The sequence below is a fragment of the Borostomias antarcticus genome (genome assembly GCF_949987555.1).
Source record: "Borostomias antarcticus genome assembly, chromosome: 17".
Classification (NCBI taxonomy): Eukaryota; Metazoa; Chordata; class Actinopteri; order Stomiiformes; family Stomiidae; genus Borostomias; species Borostomias antarcticus.
The window spans coordinates 23,054,607-23,065,992 of record NC_140250.1 but is presented as its reverse complement, the minus strand read 5'-3'; the positions used below and the strand labels follow the sequence as shown (position 1 = coordinate 23,065,992).

The following is an 11,386-nucleotide window of genomic DNA, read 5'->3' as shown; positions in this document are numbered from 1 at the left end:
ACACAGAGCTGATATCTACACCGGTCCGCCAAGCTGAGATCTCTGCCTTCAATTGGTCCATTATTAGATCTGGATCTCATTTGTCCATTCATTGAGACAGCGGTCTGCATTTTATTGTTCTGTTGAGCCGTGATTCTCACTGGTCCACCAGGCATATACATCTAGGTCTTTCACTGGTCGGCTGGAGTAAGATCTGGATGTCATTGGTCCATTAGTGTTGGGGGGGCGGGGGGGTTGGGGGGGGGTTGGAGAGGGGGGGGGGGGTCTACTTCCCATAGAACATCTCCATCAGGACCTCCTCCATGTTGACGCTGCCGATGACGGGTTTGAAGAAGAGCTGTGCGACGGTGGGCGGGTGGATGGCGCGCAGCATGGAAAGGCCCATCAGCAGCTTGGCGAAGCGCGTGGCGTCGTCCCGGTGGATCAGCTTCACGTGCTCGTTCAGCGCCTGGTGAGCCTCCCGACGCAGAGACTGGATGTAGAGGAGACAACGCAGCCCCTCCAGATCTAGAGAGGAGGAGGAGGAGGAGGAGGACAGGGCAGGAGAGACGAGGGGAGGAGAGGAGAAGAGGGGAAGGGGGGAGAAGAGGGGAAGAGAGGAGAAGAGGAGGAGGGGGGGATGAGAGGGGAAGAGAGGAGAAGAGGAGGAGGGGGGGATGAGAGCGTTCGGCGTTTCTGCGATAAGTAGTTCATCCAAGGAGGGAGGGAGGAAGGAAGGAAGGAAGGAAGGAAGGAAGGAAGGAAGGAAGGAAGGAAGGAAGGAAGGAAGGAAGGAAGGAAGGAAGGAAGGAAGGAAGGAAGGAAGGAAGGAAGGAAGGAAGGAAGGAAGGAAGGAAGGAAGGAAGGAAGGAAGGAAGGAAGGAAGGAAGGAAGGAAGGAAGGAAGGAAGGAAGGAAGGAGAGTTTTAGAGAATGTGAACGGGGGCCTGGATTCTAGAGCTGCGATCACCTGGCACAAGGACAGTGAAACACGAGTTCCGAGAATACTTTTATTATACAAAAATAGTTGATATAAAAAGCAATAAGTTATGAAGTCCAGCAGCTCAGCTGTCTGTTTCCTCTCCTCGTCGCACACCCACAACGCCTCCGCTCTCTCTCTCTCTCTCTCTCACACACACACACACACATCCATAGACACACCCCTCCACCTCTGCTGACAGCCACACATACCTCCACCTCCACTTAAAAGAAACAAACGCACACACAAACACACACACACACCTCCATCTATCCTGTATACCACATCATCGTTGAATACTCCATTCTGATTCTCATATCCACGCCTTTGAAGTAGTTCCTTAACATTTACATCTGTCCTAGACAATAGTTAACAGCTCGACCGTGAACCTCCTCCTCTGCTGACTCCTCTTCTCTCCCCTCGCTCACTCCCTGCTCTCCTCTCCTCCTCCCTGCTCTCGTCTCCTCCTCCCTGCTCTCCTCTCCTCCTCCCTCCTCTCTCGTTCTCCGTCCTCTTTTCTTTCTGACCTCACCTCTCCTCCCTTCCTTTGTTCTCTCTTCCCTTCTCCCCTCCTCTCACCTGCTAGTCAGTAAACAGCTGGTTGGATCTGCAGGATACCAGAGCTGATATCTACACAGAGCTGATATCTACACCGGTCCGCCAAGCTGAGATCTCTGCCTTCAATTGGTCCATTATTAGATCTGGATCTCATTTGTCCATTCATTGAGACAGCGGTCTGCATTTTATTGTTCTGTTGAGCCGTGATTCTCACTGGTCCACCAGGCATATACATCTAGGTCTTTCACTGGTCGGCTGGAGTAAGATCTGGATGTCATTGGTCCATTAGTGTTGGGGGGGCGGGGGGGTTGGGGGGGGGTTGGAGAGGGGGGGGGGGGTCTACTTCCCATAGAACATCTCCATCAGGACCTCCTCCATGTTGACGCTGCCGATGACGGGTTTGAAGAAGAGCTGTGCGACGGTGGGCGGGTGGATGGCGCGCAGCATGGAAAGGCCCATCAGCAGCTTGGCGAAGCGCGTGGCGTCGTCCCGGTGGATCAGCTTCACGTGCTCGTTCAGCGCCTGGTGAGCCTCCCGACGCAGAGACTGGATGTAGAGGAGACAACGCAGCCCCTCCAGATCTAGAGAGGAGGAGGAGGAGGAGGAGGACAGGGCAGGAGAGACGAGGGGAGGAGAGGAGAAGAGGGGAAGGGGGGAGAAGAGGGGAAGAGAGGAGAAGAGGAGGAGGGGGGGATGAGAGGGGAAGAGAGGAGAAGAGGAGGAGGGGGGGATGAGAGGGGAAGAGAGGAGAAGAGGAGGAGGGGGGGAGAAGAGGGGAAGGCAGGAGAAGAGGAGGAGGGGGGAGGAGAGGAGAAGAGGGGAAGGAGGGAGGAGAGGGGAAGAGAGGAGAAGAGGAGGAGGGGGGAGGAGAGGGGAAGAGAGGAGAAGAGGGGGAGAGGGGAGGTGGAAGGGGGAGAGGAGAGGAGAGGAGAGGGGAGGAGAGGAGACGAGAGGAAGAGAGGAGGGGGGATGGGAGGAGAGTAGAGGAGGGGAGAGGAGGAGAGGGGAGTTACTGAATAGCCATGGCAATAAAGAACACAGGACATAAGCACAGGACATGGGCAACTTTTACACTATAAAAGTATCTCTTTAGCAAAATGGTAAGCAGGGTGGTGGTATGTCATATTGAAGATGAGAGGCAAATATCCCTTCATACCTGCCCACTACCTGACAACGTGGCGTAAAGGTTAAGATTTTGTCTCGGATCATCCTAATCCTGTCATGATTATCGGCTAGTGCAACAGAACACAGGCGTGCATGTCTCACTGATCAAGTATTATTTCGTGCTGTCATGGAATGACATGGGGGTTGGCAGGGGGTTATAACAAGGATTCTCGGCGTCTGAAAATATATATTGAGACAGTTTCATAACATGTGATACTTTATGTTCTCTCATTTCATAGATCAGGTCCATGTTATATAAGCTGATGCACCTACACTTTTACAAATTTGATGAAATTACGTACAGATTACGCTGCACTACGCCCACGCTATTATGAAACAGCCAGTCTCACCTGGATTGAAAAGCACGGCTCCTTTGAGGTACGCGTACTCCTTGGTGCTGATGTCCAGACTCCAGCACTTCTTCAGCAAAGCTTTGATGCCCTGGATGTCCGCCAGGGACACGCCGGCGGTCCCCCCGGCGCACGGTTCCACGGGCGGCTCGCTCGGTCTGTCCGGCGCGCCCGTGAGGATGCGCTGCAGCATGCTGGGCTCCGCGGTCTCGGTAGTCTCGAAATCCACCCGGTCCTGCGCGAGCCCGAGCACCAGCAGCGGCGCCCACCCGTTCCGCACGAGCAGCAGCTGGTCATCCTCGGGCAGCTCGCGGAAGCACGGCACGTTCTTCACGAAGCGGAGCGTTTTCACCAGAACCGCCGAGGCGGCTTTGCACGTCACCTGCGGGGAGCTGAGGGCCCCCCGGCGCCGGGAGGAGCCGCAGGAGCAAGCCTGCTGGCGGAGAGAGAGCAGGGAGGTGGGAGAGGAGGAGGCGGAGGCGGGCGGACAGGAGCTGAGCCGGTGCGCGCGGTGCAGTGGTGTTTGTTGATGTTGCTCCTCGGCGTTTCCCAGGTTGTCGTTCTTTAAGATATTATAAAGGATGCTGCTGTTGTTATTGCCCTGACAGTGGCAGCCCTCGAGAGTGGCCATGGCCGCGGAGCATCAGGCGGTGCTCTCGGTGGGTCCCGGGGGCTCTTTGAAGGTGGAGGTCAGAGACAGAGGGAGAGATCTTTTGACAGAGGGAGAGATCTGTTCTTGGCCCCTGCCACCCCCCGCGCGAACGGCAGCACATTTATATTAGCTCCCGTCTGTCCTCGTGCTCTGAGAACTTGTTTAGACTTTTTACATATTCAGCTTCCCTGTCCCTGACGCCTCCCACTCCCTCCCCCTTCCCCTCTCTCTCTCTCTCTCTCTCTCTCTCTCTCTCTCTCTCTCTCTCTCTCTCTCTCTCTCTCTCTCTCTCTCTCTCTCTCTATGTGTAGTGTGCTACAAGTAGCCTAACAGCAGAGCAGAATCTAAGAACCATATTGATAGGCTAGGCCATATCAGACCCCTGGCCCTGGTATAGCCCTTTTGTAGTTATTGAACAAAGATGCATGTTGGATACACACACACTTTTTTTTTTTTACAAAGTTATTGTAAAAAATAATATAATAAAATAGGCCTTAATATGATGCATGTAGTGCATGTGTGAGTCTATATTGTGTGTGTGTGTGTGCATGCATGCGTGTGTGTGTGTGTGTGTGTGATTGTTTGTGCATACGCGTGTGAGCGTGCATGTTCTCTGTGTGTGTGTGTGTGTGTGTGTGTGTGTGTGTGTGTGTGTGTGTGTGTGTGCGTGTGTGTGTGTGCGTCTGCATGTGTGTGTGTGTCAGACCGCTGGTCTATTCTCAGCGTTTACCTTGACTAGCCGGCGCTGCCGTTTATCAGCCGGTAGCCGGTAAAAAATAGGCCACAGACGGAGGATCTGAAGGCTTAATTATTTTAGGGAGAATTTATATGATTTTCTATGAGGGAGAGGAGGGAGAGCCGGGCCGCGAAGGCCGCCTGCCAACCTTGACTCAAGACACACCGTTATTGATTTAACCGTGGAAACGGGGAGCCCGTGAATTATGATGTCATGACTCAAAGCCCGCCTTGGCTCAGTCACGGAGGGGTGGAGACGGACGGACGGACGGGGGGGGGTGTGTCGGGGGTGTGGGGGGGGGGTGTTGGGTGCAGGGTGGGCCGGTTATAGCGCATGCATTAGTGTTTTATTAGGAGTCACCGGACAAGCTAGTGGAGGAGGTGAAGGTGGTCAGTGAGAGAAGGGAGGAGAGCACAGAGAGTCGGACAGTTGGAGGAATGTGGAGAGAGGGAGCGCGTGAGAGGTAGAGAACGAGAGAGAGGAGATAAGAATGGGAGGTGCAATAACATTTGCGCAACAATTTTCAAACACGAGTTCAACTTAAAGTCTTCGACAGGCACGCGAGCCTTGAGCGTGTGTGTGTGTGTGTGTGTGTGTGTGTGTGTGTGTGTGTGTGTGTGTGTGGCGGCAGAGGGGTAATCCAGTGTACCGTTTGGACAAAGCGCCTCACACTCCACCCGGCTGTCATAAAAGGTGGCATTGGAGGTGTATAAAGGCCTGGCATTGAGAGTCTGTCTGCATTCACAGCGAGGACGAGCGAGGAGTAGCTATGGCCGCCTCTCCTGTTTGAGCCCCGAAGGACGCGGTGCCACGCTGCCAAACGGGGGGAACAAACTTTCACAGTGCAGCCAGAACATTGTTCAGAGAGTGAGAGAACGCTGCTCCATTGATACTCCGGAGGGAGACAAGAGATTTTTCATACAGTATGTTTATTATCAAGGTCACCGAGGCATAAACAGCCTTCGCTCTGTCTCCTCTCCTCTCTTCTCTTCCCCCTGCTCCCTCCTCTCTTCTCCTCTCCCCTTCTTTCCTCTCTTCTCCTCTCCTCTCCTCTGCTCTCCTCTCTTCCCAAGGCCTTCTCGGTGTGCAGGTTATAAAAACCCCTCTTTCTCAAGAGAGATTACATTATGTTTCGTAGCAAAGGCACCACAGCGGAGAGGAGCGGCACGTCTCGGACCCCGCCCCGTCCTGCCCTGCCCCGCCCCGCCCCCCCACTTCCACTCTCTCTCTTCCTTCTTCATGCTGTCGTGTTTCTCATTTTTATGTTCATGTCATCCACCTCCACACTACCGTCATGCTCTGAATATCAACCGTCAAAGTTTCAAGGTTCCCATTTCCATACGCCGACCGGCTACTTTTAACATGAAACCCTTATCGAAAGCATTGATCAAATTGGAGGATTCACTTCTCCCAAGTGAGAGGAGAGGAGGGGATGGAGGGAGAGGAGGGAAGGAGAATAAATAAAAGCAGTGAAGAGGGGGGATGAGGGAGAGGCGATGCTAGCTATCAGCCCGTCATGCGGAGTGAAGGCGAGGAAGAGGAGGATGGGAAGGAGGGATGGGTTCGGAGTGTTCTCCAGTGTTATCAGTGATGCGGACCAGACTGCCACTCTGGAGCCACTCCAGCGTGCATCAGCTAAGGGAGGTGCACTCCCAGTGCAACGCGCTATGTGTGTGTGTGTGTGTGTGTGTGTGTGTGTGTGAGCTCTTGAAATGCCTGTCACCCCCCATCCCCCCCCTACACACACACTAACTGGTCACACACTCTCCCTGGGTCACTCTGTCTAAATTTACCCTGCGACCTTCACCGTTCTGATGCAAGAGGACACAGACTCTAAAACACACACACGCACACACACACATTACACCATCACAGCTCACCAGTCTCACTCTTTGTGTAATGGTTGGTAGTCTTTCTATGGGTAATTGAATGACTGGAACAGGTGTGTACACACACACACACACACACACATAACAGGGCGGCTGTGGCTCAGGAGGTAGAGGGGGTCGTCCAATAGCCGTAAGGTTGGCGGTTCAATTCTCGCCTCCACATGTCGAGGTGCCCTTTAGCAGGATACTGAACCGCAAATCGCTCCCAATGCTGGCACATTGCACTGTGTGTGAAAGGGTGAATGAGCGCTTTGAATAAAAGTGCTACAGTAGGCTATATAGCCCATTCACCATTACAATTTACAATTGACCATTACAATTTACACACAGCATACAACCAACAAGCATGCATACTCAGAACTAGAAACTGCTTTACTGTAGTAAAGTGAATCTTATCTTATCTTACACAACACACACACATGCGTGCGTGTGTGTGATGTACGGTAATCGCTGTGACATCCAGACAGTCTTGGTCAGACAGCATCAGCAACACTAAGCTTTGTGTCTCTAACACCAATTTACTACAAGGTCACTGAAAGACACGAGAGAGAGAGGGAGGGAGGGAGTGGGAGAGAGAGAGAGACAGAGAGAGGAAATGAGTTAGGGGGAAAGAAAGATTGATCTGTTATGTTCTCCATCGTGTTTGTATCCAAGCTCTTTGTCCCTTTGGTGGGGCGTAGGCAACACTGTTTACCTACAACACTCATGCGAATACAGAATTTAGCACAGCCTATTGAGCTGAGTGAGGATGCAGGGGAGAGTTCAGCCCTGTTCACCCCTCACCTACAATGAGCCATGGTCAGAGAAGTCTTGGTTCTGGAGCTGGTTCTGTTGTTTTCAGACCTCAGGGTGCTACGGTACACGTCATTGTGTGCGTGCAAATATTGGCCCTAATTTCCATTAATTCTCCATTGATAAGCTTCTTAGTTTCAGATTAGGAGTCTTCTATGTATGGGAAACCTGGCCCCTGGTTTGTTCCGCAGTCAAAGGTGTGTGTGTGTGTGTGTGTGTGTGTGTGTGTGTGTGTGTGTGTGTGCGTGCGTGCGTGCGCGTGTCTCATGTTTCTATCCCAGACCTTCTGATGTGTGTCAGTCTGTTGATAGCCAGATGTGCTGTGACTGTTCCTCTCTGCTGTGATTAAAGACAACAGCTGCTGCCTAATCGGACTCGACACCACCGCCGAGTCCCCCGAATGTTTCCAATAAGCGTGTTTTTGTGTTGTGTGTGTTCCGCGTTGGTACGCGTTTCCTGATTCATCGCAGGGAGGGAAGCGGAGAGGAGACAGAGACCGGGGAAGGTCGCCGTGACCTGAAGAGACGGAGCTCTCGGGAGCTCTACTCAGCAACCAGCCAGCCGGCCAACCCAGCTCCGTCCTTGAAACGGGAAAGTCTGGAGAGGATCGTAACAAACACTCGGGAGTAGACGCGCGCAAAGCGCTCTGAAAAACACACTCCCTCCTCGGAAACTTTAGAGGACAACTTTTGTAAGATTCAAGGCTTGGCGTTAAATGTTTTTTCCCCGGAAAAAGGCAGTCTTGCACCGCTCTGTTTGTTGATTTGTTGTGTGTCGCTGACGGCGGTTGCCGTGGTTACTGCCTCCATTTTCTCCTGTGTGAGACTGCTCTCATAAAGGACTGTGGCCTTGTCTCCAGGAGAGTTACAAATTGAATACTGCACTCTCCAAGGACGTGTGTGTGTGTGTGTGTGTGTACAGTATGTTTGTGTGTGTGCAAGTGTGTGTGCGCAAGTGCGTGCGTGTGTGTGTGGCTTTTGAGAGGTGTTCACTATACTGAACCTACACAACCCACACTGTCTGATTGTGGGTATACTCAAAACAACAGAAGTAATGGAGACCTTGTAGCTTATAAAGGGAGCTAGCTTATGAAGTAGGCCTCCAGACGTCCTCCTGAAGGGAGCTCAATGGCAGAGTGTGTGTGCCTGCATGTAGATAGTTCACCTCATTCAGCAACATTCAGCAACTCTGAACAAACACTGCTGAGCTCTGATCACAGTTTACCACTGTGGACTTCTCACTATCAGGTCACTGACTGACAACAACACACATGCATGCATGCACCTACACACACACACACACACACACACACACACACACGCACACAAACACATAAAAGCACAGATACTCTCTCACACATACACACACATACACACACACACACCACTCGTATTCAAACACACATAAAAGCGCAGATAATGTACACTCTCTCTGACATGCACACACATACACACACTTGCATTTCCCATACCGATTTGTAACTGACCAGTGGTGTCTGTTGATTTAGCCTACAGTAATAACTGCTGGCTGCAGTCCCACACCCCCCCACTGCACACCCCCGGCAACCCCCCCTCCCGGCCCCCTTCCCTCCCTCCCCCCCTCTCTCCCCTCCCTCTGTTGTAACAGTGTACAAGGTCGGTACACAAGCCCAAGGTTAGCCCGCTCGCAGCAAACAAAGCAGCAGATGCTAAGCAGCCAAGAAGCAACGGGGCGCCGCTCACAGACCCACAATCCCGCTGGCTTCTGGAGGCGGAGCCAGGCGCGGTCCCGGTGCGCCGTGCCGTTTGTCACGTTGTACTCGTACACGGGCGGGTCGGTCCGGCTCGGGGAACGCACAGATCACGCGGAGCCCCTCGCATCAACATTATTTTTTTTGGGGGGGGGAGGATTCTGAAACACACAACGAGATGGACTTGACGTCCGTGACAAACGCTGGACAGGTGCGAGTGACAAGTGACGCACAAAGGCAGCCTGGTTGCAGTTATTTGGCAGATCTTTCCCCGGACAGCTGAACGGTTCAAACCACACATGCACATTATTGAAAAACTGGTTGCCGAACAATTAATTTCTCATCTAAATTCTAATCAGCTCCTACATCCAATGCAACACGGTTTCAGGGCCAATCATTCTACAGAAACTGCAACACTCTACTTCATAGAAAGGATTAAGACCCTAATGGACAGGGGCGGAGTTGTTGGTGCTGTTTTCTTGGGTTAACGAAAAGCTTTTGACACAGTCAATCGCAATATTTTGCAATCTAAGTTTAGTCAATTTAACTTTTCTGAGTTTTCATCTGTCTGGTTCAAATCATATCTTTCTTCTCGAACTCAGTGTGTCAAAATCCGGAACTCAATCTCTACATTCAAAGACCTTAGTACAGGGGTACCCCAAGGCTCGGTCCTGGGGCCAATCCTCTTCAGTCTATACATAAACGATTTACCATACAGTATGTATGTCAAGACTGTGAAGTAGTTATGTATGCCGATGACACCGTCATTCTTGTGAAAGGTAAAGACCACTCTGATGCAGCTGCACAACTCACGAGAGCCATGGTTAAAATATCTGATTGGTTACATAACTGCTGTTTACAACTCAACAACACTAAAACTGTTGCAATGTTCTTTGCAAAAACAAACAAAGTGGACAGAGGATCCAAATAGTTAAGTTATAGTTAAGAATATAAATATCTAGGTATTGTGATTGACTGTCACCTCACATTCAAAAAACATATTTCGAAGATCTATAAAAATCTCAAGTTTACTCTGGCGAATTTTCGGCATCTCAGGAACCACATGTCCACAGAGGCAGCGAAAATGTACATGTTTTCTTTCATACTATCCTACATAAATTACTGTTTACCCACCTGGTCTACTGCTAACATCACCACAATAACACCGGTTATTTCTCTATACAAACAAGCGCTCAAAATACTAGATAAAAAAAGATTTTCTCATCATTGTGCAATTTTACAAAAATATTAAGTTGGGAAAACCTTGTTCTCTTTAAGAACTGCTGCCTAATGTACATAATTCGGCATAACTTGGCATCACCTCCACTCTGCAATCAAGTCCATTTTGGCTCCCCTGTAACTGGTGCTACTGGAGGAAGCCAGTGTCCCCAGAGGGACAGCCAGAGGAGACTGCCAAATCCTGTTTAGAAAGAGCATATTTGGGCAATCGGTTTTCTCTTATAAAACTGAGTGGAATAACATCCCACAGAACATTAGAGAGTCCATTTCATCCAACGCCTTCAAGTATAATCTTAGGAATTGGTTGATACATAATCACAGATGTGAACACTGATGTGTATACTATGTGGGGATGTGTATATTGCAAGGGTTGAATTAATGAAGTCTCCAACTTCAGGCGAGGCACGGATGTCAATGCCGGGCTAATCGGCAAAGGCTAATCAGTCACACCCCGTATGACGCAACCCACCAGCTGACTGTCAGCTGTCATGGCATTGGTTCAGCTCGCTAGAGCGCATGTATTTAAGCGGTCAAAACATGTCATCGTTCGCTTTTGCCATTACTGCTGATCGCTCGTATCTGCGCGCTCGCCCCACCTCCTCCCCTGCTCCGCCCGTGTTCTGTCGATGTCGTCTCTGTTGTCGTCATTACTCTCTGTTCCGGGGGTATTGCTGCATTCTTCTGGTATTCCACTATGCGTCAGCTAGTGGAAGCCGGGGAATTACACTAGCTTAGTCTCTGTGGCGCTCCGTGGTGATCGTGGGCCGAAACATCTCTGAAGGGCCATCCAGCAGTCCCTCCGGTCACCATGTAGGCAGAGACACTATGCTGTATCTCCTTCGGACTCCACGAAGCGCTGGCCCATGGAGGCCAGGGACTATAATGTACAGCAGTCCCCCTGTGGCGCTCTTTGACGGTCTTAGTGGGCTGAGTTACCTCCGAGCGTCTTCCCAATTGCGGCCCACTCTGATCGTCATAGAGGCAGGGGGCTAGATGCCGTTCCCTCTTCCGGCACTCTGGGCCAAGCGGCCCAGAGGGGGGGAACATCTAGATTGCGGCTTTCCACATGCGTAGAAGGCAGGGGGGCCCCCGAACAGATCACACCGCCAAAATTCATATGCATAAAAATTCATATGCTGTATATATTGTTGCATGCTAATAAATGGGTCAATTTTGACTAAAGTGATCTTAACTGAATATATGTTATATGTTATTGCTAATGTGTTTGTACTTGTGTTTTAATCTTTTTTTGTACTAAGTCCAAGCTAGCCCATTATATCTGTAAACTAGCCTTTTGGCTACAATTGGATACATTTACAT

General features: G+C 51.0%; 1 protein-coding gene across 1 annotated transcript; it reads right to left on the bottom strand.

Annotated features, from left to right (window-relative positions):
- Positions 1 to 937: 937 nt before the first annotated feature.
- Positions 938 to 3,798, bottom strand: LOC311320038 (nuclear receptor subfamily 0 group B member 1-like). Its single transcript, XM_084451686.1, has 2 exons — positions 3,030 to 3,798; positions 938 to 2,096 (listed from the first exon to the last, which is right to left on the bottom strand). The coding sequence occupies exons 1-2, from the start codon at positions 3,658 to 3,660 to the stop codon at positions 1,855 to 1,857; spliced, it is 873 nt and encodes a 290-aa protein (XP_084307812.1). The 5' UTR covers positions 3,661 to 3,798; the 3' UTR covers positions 938 to 1,854.
- Between the last annotated feature and the right edge of the window lie 7,588 nt (positions 3,799 to 11,386).